Source organism: Peromyscus maniculatus, chromosome 7 (assembly GCF_049852395.1).
Source record: "Peromyscus maniculatus bairdii isolate BWxNUB_F1_BW_parent chromosome 7, HU_Pman_BW_mat_3.1, whole genome shotgun sequence".
Taxonomy (NCBI): domain Eukaryota; kingdom Metazoa; phylum Chordata; class Mammalia; order Rodentia; family Cricetidae; genus Peromyscus; species Peromyscus maniculatus.
In genome coordinates this window covers 47,989,668-48,016,242 of record NC_134858.1, presented here as the reverse complement: position 1 = coordinate 48,016,242, position 26,575 = coordinate 47,989,668, and the positions used below count along the sequence as shown (strand labels likewise).

Below are 26,575 nucleotides of genomic sequence, written 5' to 3'. Positions count from 1 at the left end.
TGTGTATGTGTGCATGTGCGTGTTTATCCATAACCAAAAGAATATAGAAAAGTTGCTTCATGTATTATATATTTTTTAAGATTTATTATTTTTATGTGTACAAGTGTTGCCCTATATGTATGTGCATCATGTGCAAGTCTAGTGTCCAAATAGGCCAGAATAAGGCATTGGAACTGGAATTACAGGCAGTACTGAGCGATGATGTGGGTGCAAGGAACTGAGCCCAGGTCCTTTGTAAGAGCAGCAAGTACTCTTAACCAATGAGTCACCTCTCCAGTTCCCCATTTATTATACTTTCAAATGAATCTTTCATTACCCTCCTAGTCCTACTTTTGTAAATAATTTATAAGATAACTAAAAAACAGACAGGGTCTGCTGGACCCAAGACAGTGACCATTTTCCTGGTGTGCTGACAGCGGACACCACAGTCCCACATATTTCAGAACACTGCTTCAGCTGCACACAGAACACACCATCACCAAAAGTACTAGACTAGACTGAAATGGAAGATCCACTATTGGTTATCGTTAGGTATAAAAGGCAAGCTCAAACAACAGAAAGATAAAAGAGATTGAGACAAAATACCTGTAGTCTACACAACAGAGGATTGCTATGTAGAGTATACAAAAGAGATTGAGACAAAATACCTGTAGTCTACACAACAGAGGATTGCTATGTAGAGTATACAAGCTTATAACTCAGGAAGACAAACAACTCAATAGGAAAAGCTACCAAGTGCTTGACTAGCAAAGAGAAATACAAATGGCTAATGTGACGTGACAAAATGCAAGCCTGGACACTAATTCAATAACCAGGCTTGCAAAAACTATCAAGCCTGCTGATAGCAAACACTGGTACAGAAGTAGGAAACATGTCAGCGAAGTTCAGCCTACACAGCCACATGGATGGGCAAGATTAGCAGAATCAGTTAAAATAAACAGTGTGCTGAGCTGTTACTATGACTCATTTACTTTTTTGCTTCACAAATAATTTACTTTGTTTTCTATTATACCAGAAAATTTCAAACATACAAAGCAGCCAAAAATATGTTACTTATATACTTAAAAGGAATGGACAAATTTGTCTCAAATTCAGAAAAAAAGTTACTTTTTTTGTTTAGTTTTGCTTTGTTTTTGAGACAGGGTTTCTCTGTGTGTAGTCCTGGCTGTCCTGGAATTCACTCTGTACACCAGGCTTGCCTTGAACTCACACAGATCTGCCTGCCTCTGCCTCTGCTGGGATTAACGGCATGTGCCACCACTGCCCCACTACATTTTCTTTTTCAAAGACAGTGTCTCGCTGTGTAGCCCTCGCTGGCCTGGAACTCAGAGATCCACCTGCCTCAGCCTGAGATTAAAGGTGTGCACCACCATGCCTCACCTGGAAAACATCAAATTCTTAAAAAGCTAAACAAGTGAAAACAGTCAATATGGCAATTATGTATGAAGATTTGCATGCTTGCCACATAGACACAGTCCTTTTTCAATGGGCTAATGGTCTAGTTGAACATATTCATATCTGAATACAAATGATATAACCATAACTTAGTATATTTACTATTAAACCACCGACACACAAGTTCAAAGTGATAATGTATCCATTCAGAAAAGAAGCCAAACTCTGAGACTGGCTAGAATGGGAACAGCATTTAGTCGACATCTTTCTATCTCACAGTCACCTCGCTGGAGGCTGTGCGGTTGTCTGAGAACACTGGTGACCCTTCTTCCACTTCCCCTGGCTCAGTGTACAGTCAGTCCTTTTCATTCTATCTTTCCCAATTTGTGTGTGCTTATTTGCTAACTTGTTGATTGTCTCTTTACTCCATGTTCAGGGACCGAGTATGTTTTACCTGTTCTACATGCCTGGTACTACTGTATGATGAAGAGCATATGTGCTGGGAGGATGGATAGAGCGGTAGAGGACAGACTAGGTAAAGCTAGGTAAAGTAAGCAGGCAAAGGACATCATACAACCACACAGCACTGGGCACCATCAGGTGACAGGGCTTAGATAATGCAGGAATACAAGGATGGTAACCGACAACTCCCACTCCCAATGAGGAATTCCAAGTCCAAGAGGTTGTGGTTTGGGATAATCATCTTGTCAAGGACAAATGTGAAGTGAACCAAGAGAAACCCCAATTCTGCCCTGTTCACCCAGTGTAGAGCCACTGGAAAAGGAGCACTAACTTCTAAACACAGCATTCAGCAAGGAGGCTTTTCCAGGTAAGCCTGAGCATAAAACTGTATAAAAGGTGGGGGATCCGCATAAGGAGAAAGCAGGAGAGTTAGAGGCTCCTCTGAGAACCCAGGGCTGCTCTCCTGCACACTCCAGTACGATCTGACACAGAGCCACTAGCTGAGTGCTTCTAGAAGGCAGGCAGAGGCTAGCAGCAGTAGACGCATGCTCACCCCTAAGCTGGGACAGGAAGAAGTCACGGTTGTCTGACTGCTGGTTTTTAGAACAAGTGAGCTGGAGTCCTCTCGTCTGACACTAGCTTTGGTTCTGCATTTCTTCCTTCTTTCTTTTGCTTTGACCTTGAAAGAAGGGAATCCCTGATTACACTCGTTTCTTAACCATCAGTAGCTGTAGCAGCTTGAACAGTTAAGGAAGATCAGAAAGACTTGTTACACTGTATTGTTTCTGAAGAAAGGGAAGTCGGATTTATAAAACAGAAGAACAGTTAAGTACTGGAAGACTGAGTCTGCACACACTCACACATGTGGAAACATAAATCATCGTCACCACAAGCCAGGACAAAAGGAATACCTATCAAAACTCATAGCACAAGGCCTGTAATGAAATGAAATGCCACCAGTGTGACCTGAAAGAACACGGGCATGTAACCGGGGAGACGTAAGATATATGTCATCATCACAGAGGCCAAACACTCTGCCCCAGTAGGAAAGCCTCTTAAGCAATTCAGGCATGGAACAGACCTGGACAAAAAACTGCCTGCGCAGCATAATTGGCTGACAGCTCATAATATGTTCTGATTCAATTACCAGCCCTGTTTATTGGGGCTTGGGAGCACTCTGCTGTGCAGACTTAAATCTGCACTTGCCGACATCAGTGGGAGACTGGCAGCTAGTCCCCGACATCACCAGTTCAGCAGGTGATGAATACTGGGCCATTTTGTCAGCTCAAAAAGAAAAGTCTGCTGGCACTCGGGTTTCCCTTCCATTGTACCTATCTGTCCACCCACCTGCCCATCATCTATCCAACCATTCATTCACCTTCATTCAAACAGTAAAATCATGTTCAGCCTTGCCAATTCAGTCCCACTGGGCACTTTCTAGAGCTGCTCTTTGCTCTTTCTCTTCCATGTAGTGCACATTTCAGTGAGATATTTTCTATATCTGTCAGTGCAGAACTGGCCCTTCAAAGTACCTTCAGTCCTAGAGAGAATCTGAGACCAAAGCGACAATCACAGAGCCTGCATGTATGTTACGGTTGTGTAGCTTGGTGCTCTTGGGGGACTCCTAACAGTGGGAGTGGGAGTATCTCTAACTCTTTTGTCTGCTCCTGGGACCCTTTTCCTCCACTGGGTTGCCTCATTCAGCCTTGACATGAGGGTTTGTGCCTAGTCTTATTGTAACTTGTCATGCCATATTCAGTTGATATCCCTGGGAGGCCTGCTCTTTTCTGAAGGGAAATGGAGGAGTGGACGGGGGTGGGGGGGGGAGGTAGGAGGACTGAAGGGAGGGGAAACCGCTATTGGGATGGATGGATGAGAGAATAATAAGAGACAGAGAAGCTGAGCTCCTTTAAGATTCAGTCACAGTCAGCCTATCATCCCTAGCTGAGCAGTTCTAATGTGCAAAAGGCTGGTGTGGGCAGAACTCAGTGCTTATTAACGCAGCCTCTAACCCACGGGTGAGGACACTGCTCTGCAGGCAGGGACACTGTAGAAATGACTCACCCGTTCTGCGAGAGCACACACGGACTAACGGTCAACATGCTGCACTTGCTGGAGGGCCCGCTCCCGGGGACAGGACTCTGTCCAGTGCTGCATCTCCAGCTTTCAGAACTGTACCATGGAAAACACTCACAGTTCTGCAAATGAAAGCGTTTGCCACTCTCAAGCCAGACTGTCCCGTCCACTTCCCTAGCATCTAATGCTCTTCTTCCACAAGGAAAGGAAGCCCCAAGAGTAAAAACAGGTTCTTCAGTCCTAAAGTCCTGAGGCAGAGCAGAGCAGAGCAGGAAGGTACACAGTGTGGGTGGAAAAAGGAGGGGGCTACCGCGGCCCAGGGGAGGGCAGGTACAAGTGATACAGAAGTGTCCACATTAATGAAGAAAATGTTACTCTAAGGGGTCAAATAACCTTTCAAGTTCCAGTTCACACAGGATTTGCCAAGTCATGGTTATCTGTGTGACTGGTGTAAGACTTAACTTTCAGGCCATGTGAGGACTATGGTCACAGTTCTGACCATTTAAAGGAACCTACAAAGATCCGTGATGTGGCGTGATCAGGAAGTCTGCCGAGGCACAGACTGGAATCACAGCACTGTGATATGGGTGCACAGTGAATCATGCTGCTGATGTGTACAACATCTGGCAGAGCATCATAGCCTCTGCACCAGTCACCTTTAGCCACTATTCACAACAGCCAAGTTGAGAAAGACGTGCTATTAGGCAACTGGACACTTGTGACTTTCAGTCCCAAGAGTTGGGGGGGGGGGTGCTCTTCACCAGTCTGTTCCCATCTGGTATTGACTGAAAGATACAGGTAGTACCATTCTGATGGGAAGAGCACACACGGTGTCTATCGGTCTCTGTCCTGCTCTTCAGACCCTTATCTGGGCTTGATCCTTGAGGCAGAAGAACAGTGGGAGCCATGCCAAGAGAAAGGCTCTGGCAAGCTAAGGTTTGAAATAAACGGTGAGTACACTTTGCCTCGACAGTTTGTACTTCATTAAGTGCAAGCCTCTGACAAGATCCTCTTCACTGCTACATCAATCCAGCTCTAAGAATGTAAGTCCGGGGCTAAAGAGATGAACGCTCAGCAGTTAAGAGCACTTGCTGCTAATGGGGAGCACCCACAGCAGGTGGCTCACCACCACCTGTGACTCATGGCGCACATACATGTGTGCAGGCATTCACACAAAGTAAAAACAACAAGTACATCTTTTTTAAAGAACGGAAAATCCACCAAATAGTATTTTTAAGGCCCTATAATGTGCTGAGAGTCATGAAGAAGCTAGAATGAAGCCTGGTGATGCCAGCTGCTCGGTCTCCTAGCTTAGGGTCGTCCTGAAGAAGCACTCTAGCTCTTCAGATGGAGCCCCTAGCGCCAGCTCAGTGAGATGTGGAGATGGTCTTTCTAGAGAACTCATTCCACAACAGGAAGCAGAGTTCTCTGAGCTCCACAAGGGATTAAAAAGGTTCTTTTACTCTTCCTAAAGGTCAGCAGATTTCAACGACTGAGGAGCTGAATAAGATATCAGGCCACATGCATTGTGTTCCGAAGCCAAATCTGGCCCAGAGGAGCTATGTCCGATGCAGGTCTTGGGAAAGTGTCTGGGGAGGATGAGGCAGGTGGGTATGCAGGATGGAGAGGAAGGAGGGCAGCAGGCAGAGGCTGACAGACTCAGACTGAGCGTCGCAAGCTGGTAAAGAAGAGTAAGAGTCCATCAATTCTGCTCCTGTTTCTCAGCATCCTTGGCACCAAGGAGAGAGGTCAGGGCACCACCTCGACAGGCATGGAGGGAAAAGACAAGAACTGAGTCTACCCAAGGACCAGACACCATGTGAAGCCTGACAACTGTTGGCCATCAAATCTTGCCGTGGGTGCAGTCTGCTCCCCTCCTGAGCCTGAAGGGGCAATGGCCAGTAGGGCTGCCTTTTTCTCTCTTGTAAGAATATCAGAAAGGCTTAGAAGAAGAATGACATTTAAAAAGCTGTTATTTTATAACATGCCCATAAATTCTTCTGTCATAGTAAAACAATCCTAATCGTCATCCCTTGAGCATGGGCTGTGGCTTCCCACCACCACCAGGAAGAGGGAGAAGTGTTACGGTCTGACTTCCAAGGCTAGGTCATAAAAGCAACAAATGGAAATGGAAAAGCCAGAGACAGGTATTCTGGGTGACGGCCTCAGCTGAGATCTAGGCAAAAGCTAGTCTCAACTGCCAGGTGTATGGGTGAGAACGCCTTTGGGACGCCTCCAGACTCAGCTATCATTTGATGGCCAATGCAAACGAGATTCTGAGGAAGAACTAGCTAGATGAGCCAGCTGAGGTTTTCTTTTACATCTTTAAGAATGGGTGATGGTTACGCTGCAATAACAGGACCACAGCTTCCAACTAACCCACCCTTCACAACACTTTCTTCAGTAACCGTACTTTACAGAAACCAAGAGTTCCACCGATGCTGGCTCCCATCAACCAGACACAAATAGATATAGGTACACAGGTGTGAGTGTTTCAGGCCTCACAGTTGCTAGACTCACGTCCTGGAAGCTAATTCAAAGGCCATGCACAGTAGAAATTCTCTAGATTAGCCAGAGTTCAGGGTCCTGTACTGGGCATTGAAAGAAGAAAGCAGCAAATATTATCATACACTCCCTGTCTGGCTACAACTGAGGTCCTCTAACTAGAAAGGGCCTCTACTCCACCCCGTCAGCTGCTGTTTTAACCTGCCTCAGTTCCTCAGCTGTAATGAAATCTGCAAGAGTTTGAAACCCTGCCTAAGTTCCCACCACCTGTCTCAAGCCTCTAATCATGCCAGTCTAGAATTCAATTAGATGACGCTCCAAAATGCTGCAAAACGGGAAGAGCCACATGTGGAAGCAACATAAACAGACAAAAGCATCTATGAGGAGCCTCTGCAGTGGAGAACGCTGCACAAATTGGTGCAGGGCCTTTAGACAGCTTCCAAAGCTACAAACCGACCCCACTGTCATGAGGTCAACTTGAAGAACCTGGAGAGGACTTCCCACCAGGCTCCCACAGCCCCACACTCACCACTGAGCTGTTGATTTATTCCAGCACTCGCCTATCACTGCTCCCAGGGGACTCTTAGAGGAAGCATTACATCCACCCACTTGTCAAGCTGTTAGATACAAGCAGCAATTGTGTCCTGGTTCAAAGAAAGGAAAATCGCCTCTCGTTTCATCAAGGACAGAATGTGAGCTGGCCATTCGATGGCAAATCTGCGCTCTTACAGTTGGGGCTGGAGAGACAGCTCAGCACTTAAAAGCACTGGCTGTTTTTCTGGAGGACCTGGGTTCAATTCCCAGCACCCAGAGGGCAGCTCACAACGATCTGTAATTCAGTTCCAAGGGATTGATACCCCCTTCTGGCCTTGGAGGGCACCAGGCTCTTGAGTGATGCACGGACATACATGTAGGGAAGACACTAGAGAGGTAAAATAAAACAGAACAGTTTTAAGTGCTACTGTCAACTAGATCGGACCCATCTCCTGCGAGTCTGCCGGTCTTTATAAAGTAGCCAGATGCTGCCGTGACAAGGTCAGGAAGCCTGGGGAGAACCAGTCCCACCTGCGCAGCCACTGTACGCTGGTCACTGACATCTGCCTGGATGCTTCGGCTACAGGGCCTGAGTGTCGAGGCCTCAGTAAAGCAGAGAAGCCAATTAGGACAAGAGGATAAGGACACAGGCTGCCACGCTCCCAACCATCTTACTAAGCAGTCTCCTGAGTCCAACAGCCAAGCCCTACCTCGCTTTCCATCCAACAGAGAGTGGGCTCCTCACACAGCCACTGGGGTCCAGCATTTTAAAATCTGCCCCAGTCACAAAAATGCCCTGATAATCTTTAAGTTACTTCTCTCTTGCAAAGACTCTCCAGTAACATTCTCTCAAGAGTGTTTCTTTTTAATATGTTGGTACTCAAATTATCCTGATTGCTTCCGTTTCAGAGAGCTGAGGCCTATTTAGACTATGTCAGCAGGAATGTCAGCAAAATCAATCAAGAAACCTGCACACTCTACAAAGAAATGTAAAGACAATATAATCGGGAACCCTGCAGAGCTTGCTAATTAATTCAAAGGTCTAACTTGCTAGAATACTTCATAATTTTAAAGCACTTTCACCTGTTCTCATTTAATCCCTACAGAATGTATGAAATGCCTTTGCTTTCCGGATGTGAGGTGCGGGCCTCCAAGCAGTCCTGACAGCAAGCGGCCAGGATTAAAGTCACAGATCCTCGACTCCAGGCTTTCACGATACCCCATGTCTCTGTGAGAACCTGACCTTTCAATTCACAAACCAGTGGGCTTTTCTTCCTTTCTTTTGTCTTGAAAATCTACCCCTGCACACAAGTTATAAGAAATTAAAACCCTCTGGGCACAGTGGTGCTCACCTTTAATGCCAGCACTCCAGAGCAGAGGCAGGTGGCCAGCCTGGTCTACATAGTGAGTACCATGATAGCCAGAGCTACATAGTGAAACCCCATCTCAAAAAAAAAAAAAAGAAAGGAAGAAAGAAAGAAAAGGAAAGAAAGAAAGAAAAGGAAAGAAAGAAAGAAAAGGAAAGAGAAGAAAAAAGAAAAGTTAAAACCACCTGAAGGTACCAGCTCACAGGAAGGTGGCTTAGAATCTGCTGTTCCTCAGAGATGAAGCTCTTTCCTAACCCAGATCTCATTGTCACAGCTTCCTCAACTTGAAACCGAAGACACAGTAAGATCTAGCCTGAATACTCGATCAGGTAGGAGCCAGGCACCACGAAACCCATGCATTGCAGACAGAGACCTCGACGTCACCACTGCTGCTCCACCCTTCCAGAGCCCCCCATTCACAGCCTGCCGCCTTTCACAATCGCTCCCTCACCCCCTCAATGCCCTCCCCACCTCCCTTGTTATCAACTTAAAGCCATGGCACTAATTAGAAGATTTCTCATGTGTCACTTTTTGTCTCTAATGCTGTGGTTTCTTAACCACTATCAACCCCACTTGTGTTTACAGCATCATTATTCATACTGCCAAAAAGTGGTAACGATCTGAAAGTCTATCAGGTAGAAGGAGGGATGAACAACAGAAAAGTAGTACTTCAGGAGTAAAAAGGGACACTGGTACATGTGATACCCTGAACGAACCTCTAAATCATGCTGAACGAAAGAAGCTGTATTAGTTACTTCTCTGTTGCTATGACAAAACACCATGACCAAAAGGCTTATGGAAGAAAGTCTACTTTGGCTTCTGGTTCTAGAGGTAGAGTTGTAATGGCAGCAGGCACCTGAGCTGGAAGCTGGCAGATCACATTTCCGTTTACACACAGCAAGAAAAGTGAGCCAGCTGGAGGTGGGAGGAGACTAACTCTCAAAGCACACCCCCAGCAATTTCTTCCAGCAAGGCTCCACCCCCAAAAGGTCCCATCACCTCCACAAACAGCGCCACCCACTGGGGACCAAGTGTACAAACACATGAGTCTACGGGTGACTTTTCTCATACAAACCATCATGGAAACCAAACACAAAACCACACACATTGCATGATCCCACTTATAAGAAATGGCCAAAAAATTCAAACCTATAAATAAGAAAATTATGAGTTGGGGCTGGCAAGGTAACATACAATTGTGGTTGTATAATTTGGCATGTAAATTATACTTCAATGAAGTTGCTTTTTAAACAACTGGTTAAATTTGCCTTACCAGTGCGGCTACAGTCTAGACATAGCTGGAGAAGAAAATGGAAGTGAACGGGCAAGAGGGCTCAGCAGGTTCAGGGGCTTGCCACCAAGCCTGGAAACCCAAGTTCAGTCCCCAGGACTCACATGGTAGAAGGGAGAACCAACTACAGCAAGCTGTCCTCTGAGCAGGTGAGAGTCATGTGCACACGCACACAGTTTAAACAGAGCGAGCAAGTACTACCCTCATCCCATCCCAAGTGTGACCGCTTGACCCCGCACTCTTAGCACACTCATTTCTCCACTCTTGTCACTTACTGTCCTCAATCACTTCACACCTACTCTCTCCAACTTTCCAACTCCTCATCTCTTGTTTTCTCATCAAATGAAAACTCCCACTTCCTAGTTCCCTGAGAAAACTGATGGTATCAGAAGAAACACTCTGCATCTACTCCTCACACCCATCTGCTGACTAGGAACTCTACTATACTCAAGATTACATAAGCTTTAAACCATCCCTCACCAACACCGGCTGGAAAGGCATATGTGGCCTGGGGCTGTGACATTAGACAGACAGACTCCTGCTCTGCAGACAGATCCAGCAGACGAGTGTGCACTATGACCTGGATGCCTAAGCCTTTCTGACGTGAGTTTCTTCTCTCACTGAACTCAACGGCAATGCTGTACTTTCTCCTGAGGCATCTGCTTTTAGCTGTACACGAGTCTTGGCATCAGCACATGGCTCATTTCTTTCCCTCATCCTTTTTTTTTTTTCCTTAAAGGTCATTTTGGGGTGATAGAATGTTTTAGAATTTCCCGGAACTCATTAACAATTACAATAAAGTAGCAGAACCCAAAAATTAACATATAAGAGTCAATCACTTTTGTACAAATCAGCAATGAACAAGCGGAATTTTACATTCTTTTTAAAGAATTAGTACCATTTACATTAGTACTCCCTCAAAAGATATACTTAGATATAAATCTACAACATATGTACAAGATCCATATGAAGAAAATTACCATGAAATAAACCACAGAGCAGCTAACAGAGGCATTCCATGTTCATGAAAAAGATGGTTCAATATTATTGAGATACCAGTTGTTCCAACTGATCTTGACACAATCACAATCAAAATCCCAGTTAATTTCATAAATACTAAAAATCTGATTCTAAAGCTGGTTCTGGGCAAAAGAACCAGCATAACCAACAAAATATCAAAAGGGAAGCAAAAAGTTCTTTAGAAAAGATGACCAACTTGAAGACTGACTATAAAGCTGTATCAATCAAGACTGGTCAAAAGAACGAATTCAGGGTGGAAGAGATCCAATAGTTCAGGAAGTGGTGCATGCATACACAGACAACTACAGTTCTCTGTGAAGGAAGGAAGCAGAGCAATAAGATGGAGAAATGAGAGGCTGCCCTACTAAGTGGGCATATAAAAAATATTTTATATCTATAAAAAAATAAATGAATCTAGACACAAATCTTATAGCCTCTAAAATTAACAAGGATCATAGATCTAAATATACAGTGAAAAATATAAAACTCCAAGACAGCACAGAAAAATAACTAGATTTTCAGTTTGCTAACTAATTTTTAGAAATGCTGTGATACAATTAATGAAAAATAACTGTAAGATGAACTTTATTAAAATTGAAACATATGCTTTTTGCAAACGATATCAAGAGAACAAGAAGAACAAAAAGACAGACTAACAGGACATACTTAAAAAGATGTATGTGTGGGCTGGAGAGATGGCTCAGAGGTTAAGAGCACCGACTGCTCTTCCAGAGGTCCTGAGTTCAATTCCCAGCAACCACATGGTGGCCACAACCATCTGTAATGAGATCTGGTGCCCTCTTCTGACCTGCAGTCATATGTATAGTATACATAAATAAATCTTAAAAAAAAAAAAAAAAGACATATGTGACAAAGTATTGTAATCCAAAACATACCAGGAATTCGTAAAACTCCACAATAAGGATATAAACAATTGAAAATGAGTCAAAAGAGTCAGGCAGTGGTGGAACACATCTTTAATCCCAACACTTGGGAGGCAGAGGCAGGGGGATCTCTGTGAGTTCGAGGTCAACCTGGTCCACAGATTAGTTCCAGGACAACCAGGGATATACAGAGAAACCCTGTCTAGAAAAACAAAATAAACAAACAAACAAACAAAAGAGTCAAAGGGGCTGGAGGGTTGGCTCAATGGCAGAGCACTGCCTAGCAACCATAAAGCCCAGAGCTGGAAAAAAGGAAGGAAGGAGGGAGGGAGGGAGGGAGGGAGGGAGGGAGGAAGACAGGCAGTTCCCAGAGACTTTAAAAACATCTCATACAAACAGACTTACAGATGACAAATAGGCATATAAAAAAAAATTCCACACCATATATCATTAGAGACATGTAAACTGAAGCTATATGAAGATACATACTACAGTCCCTACCACAAGCACGTAAATACTCACTCCTTCCGAGTAGGATGCAGAATGGCAGCTTCCTACAAAGCTAAACATGCTCACACCATACAATTCAGCAATCACACTGTTCAACACTGACCTAAGGAGGATGAAAACTCACCTGCCCAAAATGTGTAAATGGATATTATGCAAATTGAGCAGCCCTAATCTGATCATTTGAAATCCCGAACAGTCTAAAGCTTAAAATTTTCTGAGTGCCACACCATTAAAACGTGTTTCTTGCACAAAATCATGATGTAAAATTACCACAAGGCTGGAGAGATGACTCAGAAGTTAAGAACCCAGGTTTGATCTCCAGCACCCACATCAGGTGGTTCACAGCTGGCTGCCTGTAACTCCAGCTCCAGAGGATCCAAGGTCTCTGGTCACTGTGGGCACCCCCCCACCACACACACACACCACATGCACAAACAAGCGGCAGACACATACACCTGATTGAAAATAAAACATCTTTTAAAAAACTTACCAACAAGGTATATGTGTAAAGTATATATGAAACATCAATTTTGTGAGTAGACCTGAGTTCTGTCCCTAAGATATGTTTATATATATATATATATATATATATTCACATTCCCAACTCTGACTGTAACACACTTCTAGTCCCAAGTACTTCAAATAAGAGAAACTCTGTAATAGCTTTACTTACAACTTCTATTATATACTACATGTGTGCATCCCTCAAAACTTATGCTGAAACAGATATGGTGAATCACACCTGTAATCCCTCAGTTGGGAAGTGGAGGAGGAGAACTGCAAGTTTGAAGTCAGCCAAGGCTACAGAGTAAGAGCCATCTCAAAAAATGTTTTTCCTATGCTCTAATTTGATCCCCAGTTTGACGGTGCGTGGAGGGGAGCCTCTAGGAGGTCGCTCACCCACGTGTGCAGAGCCCTCCAGAATGGGTTAGTTCCTGCAGAGATGCCAGACAACTGGTTCAGCCTCTTCCTCGTGTTAGATAGAAGCCAGCTATCTGGAACCTAGAGGAGGCCCTGCATGAGAACCTGACCATCAGCACACTGGCCTATGAGGAACACAGCGTCTGATGCTTTGGCCACTCAGCCTAGAGTAACAGGTTACAGCTGCATGAACTGAAACCAATTTGTTCTGAGGCTTCTAACTTCTCCTTCTTCTCCTTCTCCTTCTTCTTAAAGATTTATTATATAGTATTCTGCCTGCACATGTCCTTGCAGGCCAGAAGAAGACACCAGATCTCATTACAGTTGGCTGTGAGCCACCATGTGGTTGCTGGGAATTGAACTCAGGACCTCTGGAAGAGCAGTCAGTGCTCTTAACCGCTGAGCCATCTCTCCTGCCCCAGCTTCTAACTTCTTGGATTGACCAGCTACTAAGTACTCTGGGTCTCCAGTGTGCTCCTAACAGTCCCTTTTCATGATTACCAACACACTCAATTGGATATCTTCCTCTAAAGAACCTTCAGATATAAATCTAGTTCCTCCTTTTTTCTTTTTCTTTTTTTTTTTTTTTTTTTTTTTTTTTTTTTTGGTTTTTGAGCCAGGGTTTCTCTGTATAACAGTCCTGGTTGTCCTGGACCTTGCTCTGTAGACCAGGCTGGTCTCCAACTCCTGACAATTTCCTCTTTTATGTTTATGGCTACCTCCCTCTTTCACCTTCAACAGTAGTTTACAAACACCCTCACACTCCAATTCACACTTCCCATCATTCTTCTCACCACTAATTCCAGGGCCTTTGTGACGAGCCAGGCAAGTCCTGCATCTCTATTTTAAGAAGAAAATATTTCTCTATTTCTAGAAGCCAGGCGGTGGTGGTACACACCTTTAATTCCAGCACTCAGGAGGCAGAGGCAGGCAAATCTCTGTGAGTTTGAGGCCAGCCTGGGCTACAGAGTGAGTTCTAAGGCAGCCAGAGCTTCACAGAGAAACCCTGTCTTGAAACAAACAAAAAATCTTCACTAGATCTGCCAGGCATGGTGAGGCAAAATTGCTTAACACGTGGGAGGCTGAGGCAAGAGGATCTCTGTGGGGCGTTTATCCACCACCCCCACAGTTCCCCAGAGTTTTCTTGAGTGTGAGCAGCAGGAAATATTAGATAGAAGGATTTATTGTGGAGAATCTTGTGGAGATAAACAGATAGAAAATAAAGGATAGCCTGGAGAGGGCCTGGAACCTTTTCTAAAAGGCCCTGACTGTCTCTGCCCCAGGGTTTTTATAGAGACGCCAAGGGGTGGAGCAAAAGACCTCCTCCCCCAGCACAGCCAAGTGCAGACCACCTCAGACACCTGCACTCAGGCCTGTGGTCCTGATCATCCTCTATTTGGACCTGCTGGGTAAATCCATGAGGAACCTGAGGACGGGCTCCCACAGATCACCACAAGTTCAAGACTAGCCTAGTCTATCTAATGAGTTCCAGGCCAGCCTGAGCTACAGAGTGAGACCGTGTTTCAAACAACCAAATTAAAATCAAACAAGTCCTACCTAGTACTTGCTGAGCTTTGATTCTGAAAATGATGGACATCAAGCTCCTCAGAGTACAGTTAATCTTGTTAGCAATGTCTGAATGCTCAGTTAAGACAGTTAATGTCAGTTACCAAAACTAATCAAAATCTTATTTGAGTTTCCACAGTCGACCTACCTGTACTACTCAGGACCTTTCATTACGATAATAATAGAATGTACTTTGCATTCCGTGGCCTCAAGAAGAGAGTACTCTTAAATTTCTCAGTACTCATGGACAAAACTGTACCAAATAAAAAGGAAATAAGAATTACTCGAGACAGCCAAGGACTGGATTTGCTCAACTCCAGCATTCATTTTTACCACTGATTAGGACATCTGTCACAATTGAAGTCACATACCTAGATGCGTCCAGGAACGGCCTGTGGGCCAGGCTGATCCATTCTTCTCTGTTGGATGAATAGTTTGGCTCCCGAGGTGTTTCTCTCATGGTATCCAAATCCACTAAGTAATGGCACTTGCTGATGTCAATCTGCAACGGCAAAGGTCAGCTCTTCATCAGTAATTATGAAGGACCCCGCAGAGTGGGACCCAGTTACAGCCCTGAGAATGCCCACAGCGCTGTAAAGGAATAAACACCCGAGCTACCTACGCTTCTTCCACTCTGCTGACAGCATGGGCGACCACTGAGGCTCCTGGGGACAGAGCATGCACTTGCTCAGACAAGCACATAGGAAGTTGTGGGTGGTCTGCAACTAGTCTATGTTTTTAAGTCTCTCTAGGCCCACAGACACTTCTAAAGCCATCTTGAGTGCACAGCCTAACTCGAGAAAGCCAGTCTTGTGCTGCTCACTACTGCCCCCTTCATCTATCCTATTCTAGAGGTCTAAAGGGCATGATTAGTGCAGATGCCAGTCTAACTCTCCTGATGGAGCCAGCGGTGGAACTGCACCTCACAACACAGCAAGATCATGAGCATCTCCTGCAAGAGGTCAACAGAATGGACAGAAGTGTAAACTGTCTCCACAGCAGGCTCAATACAACTGAGGAACTACAGCAGCAGGAGTGAAGAGCAAGAAAAGCACAGAATATTAGCAGTAGTTGTTCAACATGGACACTCTAGAACCTACAGGTTAATATCAATACGTTCCCATCTTAAAACTGAAGAGGCCTGTTCATCAAAATCACCATTATGAGAGTAAGGCAACAAGCGTAGACTAGAAGACAGATTATACACATCAAGCAGTCAAGGTTCACAGTATATACATAATGAGCTCCTGTCAATCAGTAAAATAAAAGAAACCACCCAACAAGAAATGGGCAAGCTACTTTAGTAGGTATTTCAAAAATCTCATAAAGAAACAAATAAAAAGTGTTCAATTTCACTAGTAAGCAGAAAATATAAAAAATCACAATGAAAAAAATTACCATAGAAGTCAGGCAGTGGTGGTGTACACCTTTGATTCCAGAAGGCAGAGGTAGGTGGATCTCTGTGTTCAAGGACAGCCTGAACTACAGACTGAGTTCCAGGACAGCCAGGGATACACAGAGAAACCTTGTCTAGGGGGAAAAAAATTAAGACAGAAAATGTTGGCCATAAAGTTTGGTACAATTTTTTTTAGAAAACTATTTGGTAGATCTACCAAAACTGAACATCTGTATTTCCTATGACCTTACAATCACAGGAAACCATCTTAATATCCCCAGGTATAATAATATACCCAAGTATAAGATCAATGTATGAGCCGGGTGGTGGCGGCAGGCGGATCTCTGTGAGTTCGAGGCCAGCCTGGGCTACAGAGTAAGTTCCAGGAAAGCTACACACAGAAACCATGTCTTTAAAAAAAAAAAAAAATCAATGTATGAAATCATTAATATTCAGTGTCTGGCATATAAAAATAATTTCATATAATTCAACCTAAAATATATCTAACAGAAATACCTGAACCATAAGACAAGTTCAAGAATGTTTAAAGTGAGGGTGCAAGAAGGCTCCATAGGTGAGGTGCTTCCCACCAAGCCTGAGGATCTGAGTCTAATCCCCAGGAGCCAAACAGTAGAAGGAGAGAACTGACTCTCTCAAGTTGTCCTCTGACCTCCACATGTAACCCATGGCACATGTGTGCCCACACATATATATATATACAAGCAGCACATATAAATAAATAAAAGGAAAGAAAGTTTAAAATAAAAACAAAAGCAAGAAAACTAGTACTGTAAAGTCAGCAGGCTACCTCGGAGATGATGTAGACCTGACCAAGGGAAGCACTGGGAACCTCTGGGTCTGGGTCATTCTACTTTTTGTCTTTTGAAATGGCTTCACAGGTACGCTCTTTTAAAACAATTAGCTGTACACTTACATTTTATATATTTAGGTTATACCTGAGGGAAGGTTTTTCCAGTACACACAGAGCAACCTGGTTTTTACTGGCTTACAGCAAGCTGTTATTTTCCAACTGCCACCTCACAGTAATGTTCTCCTTCTCTCTCAGTTGTATTTATATGTCAAAAAGACTTTGGTCTCACATCTGTCTCTACATATGGGCTATTCCTCCAGGGGAAAGAAAGCACACTGAGAATTCACGTCAGACCCAATTCCATTCCACAGAACTCTCTAAAAATGGTCCTTTGCATAAACACTTCCGGAAGTAGCCTTTCTTCTGTCTGCCCACCCGCTCTGCAGCTCCTGGTAAGAACATGACGACATTCTTTTTTTTTTTTTTTTTTTTTTTTTTTTGGTTTTTCGAGACAGGGTTTCTCTGTGTAGCTTTGCGCCTTTCCTGGAACTCACTTGGTAGCCCAGGCTGGCCTCGAACTCACAGAGATCCGACTGCCTCTGCCTCCCGAGTGCTGGGATTAAAGGCGTGCGCCACCACCGCCCGGCTTATGACGACATTCTTTAAAGGCTTTCTGATGCCATGCTTCAAAGGAGAACCAGTAAGGGCAGAGGGCCTGATGGCCTCCTGCTTGGACTCCTTCCCACTGGGGGTCCAGGCCTGCACGGTTAGGTTACAGGCCCTCACCTCAGCCTGACCTTTCCTGGTCAGGCACACCGCAGGTCTAATTATGGAAGTCTGGCTGGGTACAGTCTACTATAGCTGGAGGTAGTAACTAACTAGCAGTCAGCCCAGGCTCTACTCATCAAATCGTCCCTAAGGAAATTCTAAGTAAATTCAATTCTAAGTAAAGGTCTTCAAAAGACACCAAGGCAAAGCCAAATTGAGATAGCAATGCATTTTGTAAACGTTTAACTCTGCTTATCCTTTGGCAAACAGCTGCTGAAAACCAAAAGTCCCGACAAAGGTCTCCAGAAGCAGGGCTTAGGTATGGTCAGGGCAGGTTCTTCATTCAAGGGAAGATAAAGTTATTAGAAAAGAAACTTCAATGCAGCAGGCTTCATTTCGTTCTGGTCTACATTCTACCCCCAATTATGTGTGGAGCCGCACTCATTTAAGGTTTTCATATAACTTCTTTGTCTGTAAAATGAACATACTACCACTAACTCCTAAGAGTTGCAATGAAGATCAATGAAATGCTTGAACAGAACTTACCAATTCTGAGGAACTACACCAATAGCTCAAATAATAAAGGAATATTTGACCAGCTCTGCAAAATGAGAACCTAACGGGGAAACCTGAAGCAACAGCATCCACCAGCACTAACCATCCTACTTTCAACTTGGACTGGTGTCTATTGCCAAGTCAAGCTAAACCCAGCATGTAAAATGGAAGCGCTGCAGCCACTGACTATCCCTGACTGAATCAGAAACATGCACTAAATGGTATCCAAATCAATCATCAGGGAGTTGGAGAGATGGCTCAGTAGTTAACTTGCTCTTGCAGAGGACCCAACGGGTTCCCAGCACCCACATCAGTTGCAAAACACATGCACAGACAAATCAAAAATTATATATAAACTCTACACATGAGAAGGAGGGAAGAAGAGGGGAATGGAGGGAAAGACTGATTTCAATAATCACTTAAAACTCAAGACAGTCCCCAAATTACATGCTCTCATAGCACAGAGTGCTTCTCAAAACATTTCATAATTATCATCTATAAATAGTGAAATTTCTATAAACTTTACAAAAAGCTGGAGCCATGTCTATCTGATTCACTCTTTTTTTGTTTGTTTGTTTTTTGAGACAGGGTTTCTCTGTGTAGCCCTGGCTGTTCTGGAACTTGCTCTGTAGACCAGACTGGCCTCGAACTCAGATCTGCCTGCTCTGCTTCCTGAGTGCTGGGATTAAAGGCATGGGCCACCACTGCCCAGCTGGCTGATTCACTTATATTCCAAAACACTACAAAGCACACAGCAAGTGTCTTATAAATGCATATTTAACAAATGAACAGGGGAAAAAAAGCATCTTAAGAGGAAGAGGGGAAGAAGGGGGAGGGGGAGAGGGAAACTAGAGGAGGGCCATATATGGTAGCATATGCCTGTAAGTCCAGTTCAGGGCTGAGGCAGGAGGATCAAGAGTTTGAGGCTACACTGGGCTACAGCCTGAGGTCCTGCTTCAAGAGACTCCCATTCCACACCCCTGAAAAAGTGAAGGAGAAAGAGATGAAAAGACGTGAGAATGAAAGAGACCATTTGAGAGGAAGGGATGTGCATACTAGGAAACAAACTCCAAGCCTACAAAAGGCTGTGAGAAGCGGAAAGACTGAGCAAAGGTGGCCCCTGAAACAGTCAGCATTATACCAAGTGTATTTATCTCCACTACAGTGTTGTGTGGGGACAAGGAAAGAACAGCCCAGCCCCTTCTTTCAGTGTCATCCTGATGTCCATCCAGCACCTGAGCCAACCCCCCAAGTCCTGAAAGAGGAAGGGTGTAAACTTGCATTCAGGCATGTACCAGCTAGAAACAACAGTGACGCACACACTACAAAAATAGTGTCTCTGTCTAGGGCCAGTGCAAAGTTCAAGGAGGATCACAGAGAAAGCATCTCCATAAATACCACAGACCTTATTTTATTTCTCTAATGTCACTCAAGATGCTCTAGTAACCAACTGTAGAAAAAAACTGTAGGAGCGTAAGAGAATAATGTGACAATCTCTGGAAACCAAATGTCTGTCCTGTCATATCCAAGACAAGGATTAAAGCTGAAAAAAAACTAGACATTTTTCCCACAGCTAAAATTTGGTACCGAGGCTGCCCAATTCAACAATGACTGACATGAGCTATTAATACTTAACCTCTGAAAAAGAATGTCTTTCCAAACACACAATGTCTGATTAATGTCTCCTCATATGCCTCTGTAAGCAACTGCAGTGAGACCCAGGACTTATAGCTCAGTCCTCCAAGCTCTGTAAAGAGAGGATTGGGTTTTTCTGGGTCAGCATTATCCCCCTGATACCTGATACCACACCTGGCAGGTCCCAAGCATCTACAAGTCCTTATGGCAGGAAATAATGGTCACCATGGTCACCACCAGTCACCACAAACACCAAGACAATCCAGACTAAAAGCCATCTCCTGTGCTGAAGAGCCCTCCCCGGGCTTCTAACCCTGGGAGGCAATCTAGTCCCTCCATGATCTCCTACAACAAAGATCAAATCACACCATCATAAATCACACCATCACAAATCACACCATCATAAATCACACCATCATAAATCACACCATCACAAATCACACCATCACAAATCACACCATCACAAATCACACCATCACAAAACTAACCAACAGCTCTAGTTAATAAAGTAAGTTCAGGGTCCAGGAAACTGACCACCAGTTTTGAATGAGGCTAGAAAAATAACCTACTGTAACAAGATCCAACTTCTTAGAAATTTTACAGGACAGAAATTTAAGTAAGTAGTTAGCATTATCAATTTAAAGACTTACAAATTCTACCATAGGTATCCTAACATACAGTTCCACTCAGATATTAGTGGGCACCTGATACTGAGAATGGGCCTAGAGAATCCAAGGGAACACAAAATCAAACTCGGATTGAAGAGCAAGTGCCTGCTTGAAGAGAATTACCTGGAGCAGGTATGGTGGTGCATACCTACAATCAATCCCAGCACTTGGAAGGCAGGGAGATCAGGAGTCCAAGGCCAGCCTCGGCCAGTTAGTAAGTCTGAGCCAGCCTGAGCTACATTATATCTTGTTTCAAAACGAAAGGGAAAAAAGAATCTGAAACTAGATAACTGATGAAGACAAAAAAAAATTTCCTCCCAATTCTGGAGGCTAAGCAGTCCAAAAGCAAGGCCATGGTGCTACGTCTGGGGAATGCTTTCCTGCAGGCCTCTCAGGCAGAAGACATCAAACATACCAACAGCAACTGAGATCCAAATTCAACCTTTTATACAAATCAACTCCCTTGTGAACAACAGTGACCAGCCCATGAGGTGGAACCCCACAACCCAAACATCTCCCATTAGCTCCATCTCCCAGCACCACTGTCGACGATCAAGTTTTCACACATCAAGTTTGGAATACGAACTCAAACATTAACCCAAACTCTACACAGATGCCCCTTGATTTTGTCAGTTCTCAGATGAGATATTAGAGACAATCCAGGGCAGTTCTCCAGTTCACAGGAGTCTGTACATGTGAAGGCCTTCTCTAAGGTATCTTTTTTTATTATAAGAAATAGGAAGCTAAGAATGAAGCCCAGTGATAGGACATTTGACGTGATTAAGACCCTACGCCAGAGCCTCAAGACCAAGAAGAAGGAAAAACAACCACAAAGCCAAACCAACCTGCCTGCAACCCCCGTACACAGGAGGCTGAACCAGGAGGGGTGTGAGGCTGAGGACAGCTCAAACTTTCTACAAAAGCCCATCTCCAGTAAAAAAAAAAAAAGGGGGGGGGAGGGAAAGCAAGGAATAGATGGGAGGAAAGGGAGGAGGAAGAAAGGGAGAGAAGGAAACAGTTTTGCATACACTTTACCAGATCTTACCGTATTTGGCTCAATACATCTTATTTAAGCCTAACGTTTCTACTGTGTCAGAAGAGGGGACAGCCAAACACTCTCCCCTATCACTTATCCTCGGAGGTCTTACCACCTCTTCAAAGGGGTTAGAATATAATGAGAGCCTTCTCAAGTCTAGAAAGGAAACAATTCCACTGCTAAAGGCATATACTTGTCAAGAGGTAGAGGCAGGAGGATCAGGACTACAAGGCTCCCTTTGCTGCATAGAGTTTGAAGCCAGTCTGGGTTCCAGGAAACCTTGTCTCAAAAGACAAAACACAAAATTCTAGATTTCTATAGCACTTCCTCAGTGTCAAGCATTTTATCAACAAAAACGTATGACTTGAGAGGGGAATATAGCAGATCAGACACACCTAGCACAAACATCTGAGTCTCCATGGGTCTGAAACAAAAGGGGAAGAACACAGCTGCTGCAGTGATGTGGTTTGGGAACTCAAGGATTACAGCAGGAAGCCACAGAAAGAGACTGGTGAAATCTGAAAATACTGGAATTTAGATCTGTGAAAGGCAGGAAGGAAACTTACACTGGATGCTCAGAGACACTCTAGGAAGAGGGACATTTCCCCTCAGCAAAGCTTTAGCAAGAGAGAGAAGGCAGACTTCTATGGTGAGCTCCTAAGACACATGACCTGGTATGATGCAAAAATGTAGTTAAAACAGAGATTTGGCCAGGCAGTGGTCTTTAATCCCAGTACTCGGGAGGCAGAGGTGGATCTCTGTGAGTTCGAGGCCAGCCTGGTCTACAGAGTGAGATCCAGGACAGGCAAAACTACACAGAGAAACCCTGTCTCGAAAAACCAAATAAACAAACGAGATATGCACAACAGACAGCAGATGCCGGAGGGGCCTTGGCTTCCTACCTTACTCACTGGTGCTCTGTTGGAAAGTCATCTTGGGGAGGTCTTACCATCCAATTGAATGACTGAAGGGAACAGAGGCCCTTGCATTTTTACACCTGCAAATCCCAGTGGCCACTCTTCTTCCCTGGCTAAGTGAATAGCCACCCTGTGAGTATGGATCCAGGAGATCAGTTACCGGTGGGCCACTAATTCTGACAACACATCTATATGGGACAAAGTATCCATCATGCTTCCACTTGGGAAGGGCAGAAGAAACCAACTGTGTGGGTATACAGGTGGAGTCTAGGACAGAGGCCGGAAGCACCAGAGGTCATCCAGTCCTTGAGTCTCACTCCTACCCCACCCCCAGGGCAAATTGTTCTGCTTGGATCATTTTCTCTCTTAAAGCCCCAGAGACATTAGGTAGAAATGCAACCTCTGCCCATCTATATCTCACATCCACATATGCACTGGCCTAGCACCTATATGGCACAGTGAGCATCTAACCAGGCAGTCCTCAGGCTAGACCAGTTGGATCAAGCTGAAGGATTTCTGAACATGCCAAACTGTGGTCTGTGGGCAAGACCGCCAGCATGAATTCGGGCCAACAGCAGCTGCCCAAGGTAGTCACCATCTTAGCCCATAAGCCAGTGCACAAAGCAGGGTGGAGCTCAGCCTCCTGAAAGCCTTTTCTTTCTTTCTTTTTTTTTTTTCTTTTTTCTTTTTTGTTTTTTCGAGACACGGTTTCTCTGTGTAGCTTTGTGCCTTTCCTGGAACTCACTTGGTAGCCCAGGCTGTCCTCGAACTCACGGAGATCAGCCTGGCTCTGCCTCCCAAATGCTGGGATTAAAGGCATGCGCCACCACCGCCCGGCTTAAAGCCTCTTCTTGTTTGACCTGTTCAGAACTGAGAGAGAAAAGGATTCACACAGCCCTCCACACTCCTCCTAGTGAACTTCAACACAAGAAGCCTAGGAAAAAGCAAAAGCTCTTCATCTCATCCCAGCAACAAGCAACTACTAGCTGGACTTTTTCCTCAGTTTGCAAGTAGGCACTGTTCATTTACTGATGGATTATAAAAACAGCATGGGAGATGCCTTAGTTCATCCTTCCAATAAATAGGCCTGTTGATCTGGACCTTCAGCATCTCCACGTTCCACAAAATGGGTTGTCTATTGCTGTAGGATGTTCTGTATGTCCTGTGGGAGCCCGTTCTCCGGTTCCTCGTGGCTTTACCCAGCAGGTCCGCATAAAGGATGATTAGGACCACGGGCCTGAGTGCAGGTGTCTGAGATGGTCTGCACTTGGCTGTGCTGGGGGATGGTCTGTATGTCAAGCTGCTCTGATTAGTCAATAAATAAAACACTGATTGGCCCGTGGCTAGGCAGGAAGTATAGGCAGGACTAACAGAGAGGAGAAATAAAAGAACAGGAAGGCAGAAAGAGTCACTGCCAGCCGCCACCCTGACAAGCAGCATGAAAAGATGCCGGTAAGCCACGAGCCGCGTGGCAGGGTATAGATTTGTGGAAATGGATTAATTTAAGCTATAAGAACAGTTAGCAAGAAGCCTGCCACAGCCATACAGTTTGTAAGTAATATAAGTCTCTGTGTTTACTTGGTTGGGTCTGAGCGGCTGTGGGACTGGCGGGTGACAAAGATTTGTCCTGACTGTGGGCAAGGCAGGAAAAGTCTAGCTACAGTCTATCTTCATCCCACCTCATGGGGAAGATGATCTCAAGGGTCACAGAAAGTTATTCACTTCTGTAAAGTGTTTCCTTTTTTTTCTTTTTTGGTTTTTTGAGACAGGGTTTCTCCATGTAGTTTTGGTACCTGTCCTGGATCTTGCTCTGTAGACCAGGCTGACCTCAAACTCACAGAGATCCGCCTGACTCTGCCTCCTGAGTGCTGGGATTAAAGATGTGCTGCACCACCACCTAGATCTCACAATCAGCTCCTCCAAGCAGATGATGCCAATTTTACCAAAAGATTGAGCAATCAAAGGGTTAACTGTCAAGGCAATTTGATTCTTATTGATTTCTTCCATAACCATCTTGCAGATTAGCTCATTACTGACTTCAGATTGGGGCAGTCTCATGCACTCTATGGTCCTGCACCCCTCAGCATCTTAACTAAAGCCCTTAACAAAGGTGCTGATGAGTGTCTGGCATGGACAGAGAAGCTGCAATACCTTGTGGATCTTTGGGCTTACAGCGTTGATAGATGTGATAGAATGATAAATGATAGACTGACTGGTAGTTGATAGACTGACAGACTGACAGGCAGACAGATAAATGATAGATGATGGATGAATAGATGATAGATGAATAGCTGATTGATAGATGATAGATAGATTTATTGATAGATGATAGATAGATGAATAGATGATACATAGATGAATAGATGATACATAGATGAATAGATGATTGATTGATAGATAGATGATAGACAGACAGGTTGATGGATAGATGATAGATATTAGATGACAGACAGACAAGCACAGTGGCAGATTTTGCTGACAAATGACAATTTGGGTTCTGCCAGCTGTCCTTGCCATGCTCGCCACTCGGGTCTCAGTCCTGCACATCTGCCTATGCCTGTGAAGGTGCTGGTTAGCTCTTCTGGAGGGAAGCTTCTCTCCCAGGCCTTTACTGCACTTCACCTTTGACTGTGAAATTCCTCCCCTTCTTTCTCTCCTGGACTTGTTCTTCCTGCCCTGCTGCACATTGTTTCTTTTCCCTCACTTATTTCTCCTAACTTCATCTCACAAACTTTCTTTCATATTTTACTGCTTCTCTCCCCCTCCTTTCTGGTGTTTTATTATTAATACTTACCTTCAAATTTTTTCCACTTCCTACCTTACTCTTTATGATCACAGCTTCTCCCTTTCTTATTGGGGGCATAGTTGTTATTCCCAAGTGTCTTTATTTTATTAAGTGCCCCATTTGTTTTTGTGGGGGAGAAGGGTTGCACTGTTACTGCAGTCTGCTTACTTTTCCCAACATAGAAGTGGGGACAGACCACACCACGGGAACCCACAAAAAAAAAAAAAAAAGAAAGCAAAACAGGATGAGGTGTCCACCCCAATAAACAAACCATAACATAGAAACACAATCAGAAAACATGAGGCAACATGACTCCTTCAATATATACCTAACTCTCCAAGAACCCAAAGGGATCAAAATTGCTGAAATATTGAACAAAGAATTCAAAAGTAATTTTTAAATAGCCAATTACCTCAAAGAAGACACAAATTAATAAAGTAAAGAAATTAAAGAACGAGATGAGAAAGTCTCAGCAAAGAAACTGAACTGGGGAGGGAGCCCTCAATATCTAAAAGGAAAACCCCAAAGGAAAGCAGTCTTGTAGACCAATCAGGAAGGGATCAGAGAAAAACCCCAAAGGAAAGCAGTCCTGTGGACCAATCAGGAGAAAGGAAGAAGTCCAGGGGTCAGAGACTACAGACAAGGGGGAGGAATTAGTAATTCAGAAAGCAATACAAAAAGTTAAAAACTATGACAACTTCCAGGACTTGTAGAATGTAGTTAAAAGCAAAGCCTGAGGCTGGGGGCTGCTGGCTCTAAGAGCATGGGCTGGCTGCTCTTCCAGAGGACTGAGGTTCTGTTCACAACACCCGTATCAGACAGCTCATAACCACCTCTAACTCCAGTTTTAAGGGATCCAACACCCTCTTCTGGCCCCTGATGGGACCTACACAAAAGTGGTACACATAAACTCATACAGTCATACACACATAACATAAAAAGGAATATTCAAAAACAAACAAAACAAAATCTTTGGTATAGAGGATAGACAGCCTAAAGGCACAAAAGACCTATTCAATGGAATTAAACAGAAATTTAGGGAGAGATATGAACATCCAAATACATGAAAAATGTTTGTTTTTTATCTTGTTTCTGCTCTGATTTATTTGAACTATTCTATGTCATATTCTAGCTACAATATCAAAAGTCTTGGGAGGAGAAGTGTGATACAGATAACCCAGTGAGGGCTGAGCACCCAGTAATCTCTTAATCTCTGCATCTTGACCACTCTGTGGGTCTCTGTGCTAATGGCTGTCTACTGCTGAAAGAAGCTTCTCTGATAAGGGTGGAAGATGCACTAATCTGAGGAAAGTCTAAGTCATTAGGAGTCAGCTTCATACTATATCCACAGAGCAGAATAATAGTAGTAGGTTCCTCCTGAGGTCCATGACCTACCCAGTCACAGGGTCTTGGCCCCATGCCCAGTCTCAGCATGAGCGCTGTCTTGTGAAATGGGCTTTAAATCCAATGAAG

General features: G+C 44.2%; 1 protein-coding gene across 4 annotated transcripts in view; it reads right to left on the bottom strand.

The window, feature by feature from the left end:
• The window catches only part of Alg9 (ALG9 alpha-1,2-mannosyltransferase), a 73,488-nt gene that overhangs the window by 3,072 nt on the left and 43,841 nt on the right, over nucleotides 1–26,575 (bottom strand). For 2 of the 4 annotated variants that reach the window (XR_006074088.2, XR_013052477.1), the window contains exons 14-15: nucleotides 14,903–15,033; nucleotides 14,680–14,784 (exon numbers count right to left, since the gene is read on the bottom strand). Coding sequence is in view for 2 of the 4 variants with exons in the window: in XM_042280916.2 (XP_042136850.1) it covers nucleotides 14,903–15,033 (131 nt within the window). In the remaining 2 variants the exon portion in view is untranslated. The remainder of the gene's footprint in view (nucleotides 1–14,679; nucleotides 14,785–14,902; nucleotides 15,034–26,575) is intronic. The other 2 variants (XM_042280916.2, XM_015986948.3) reach the window with 1 other exon arrangement.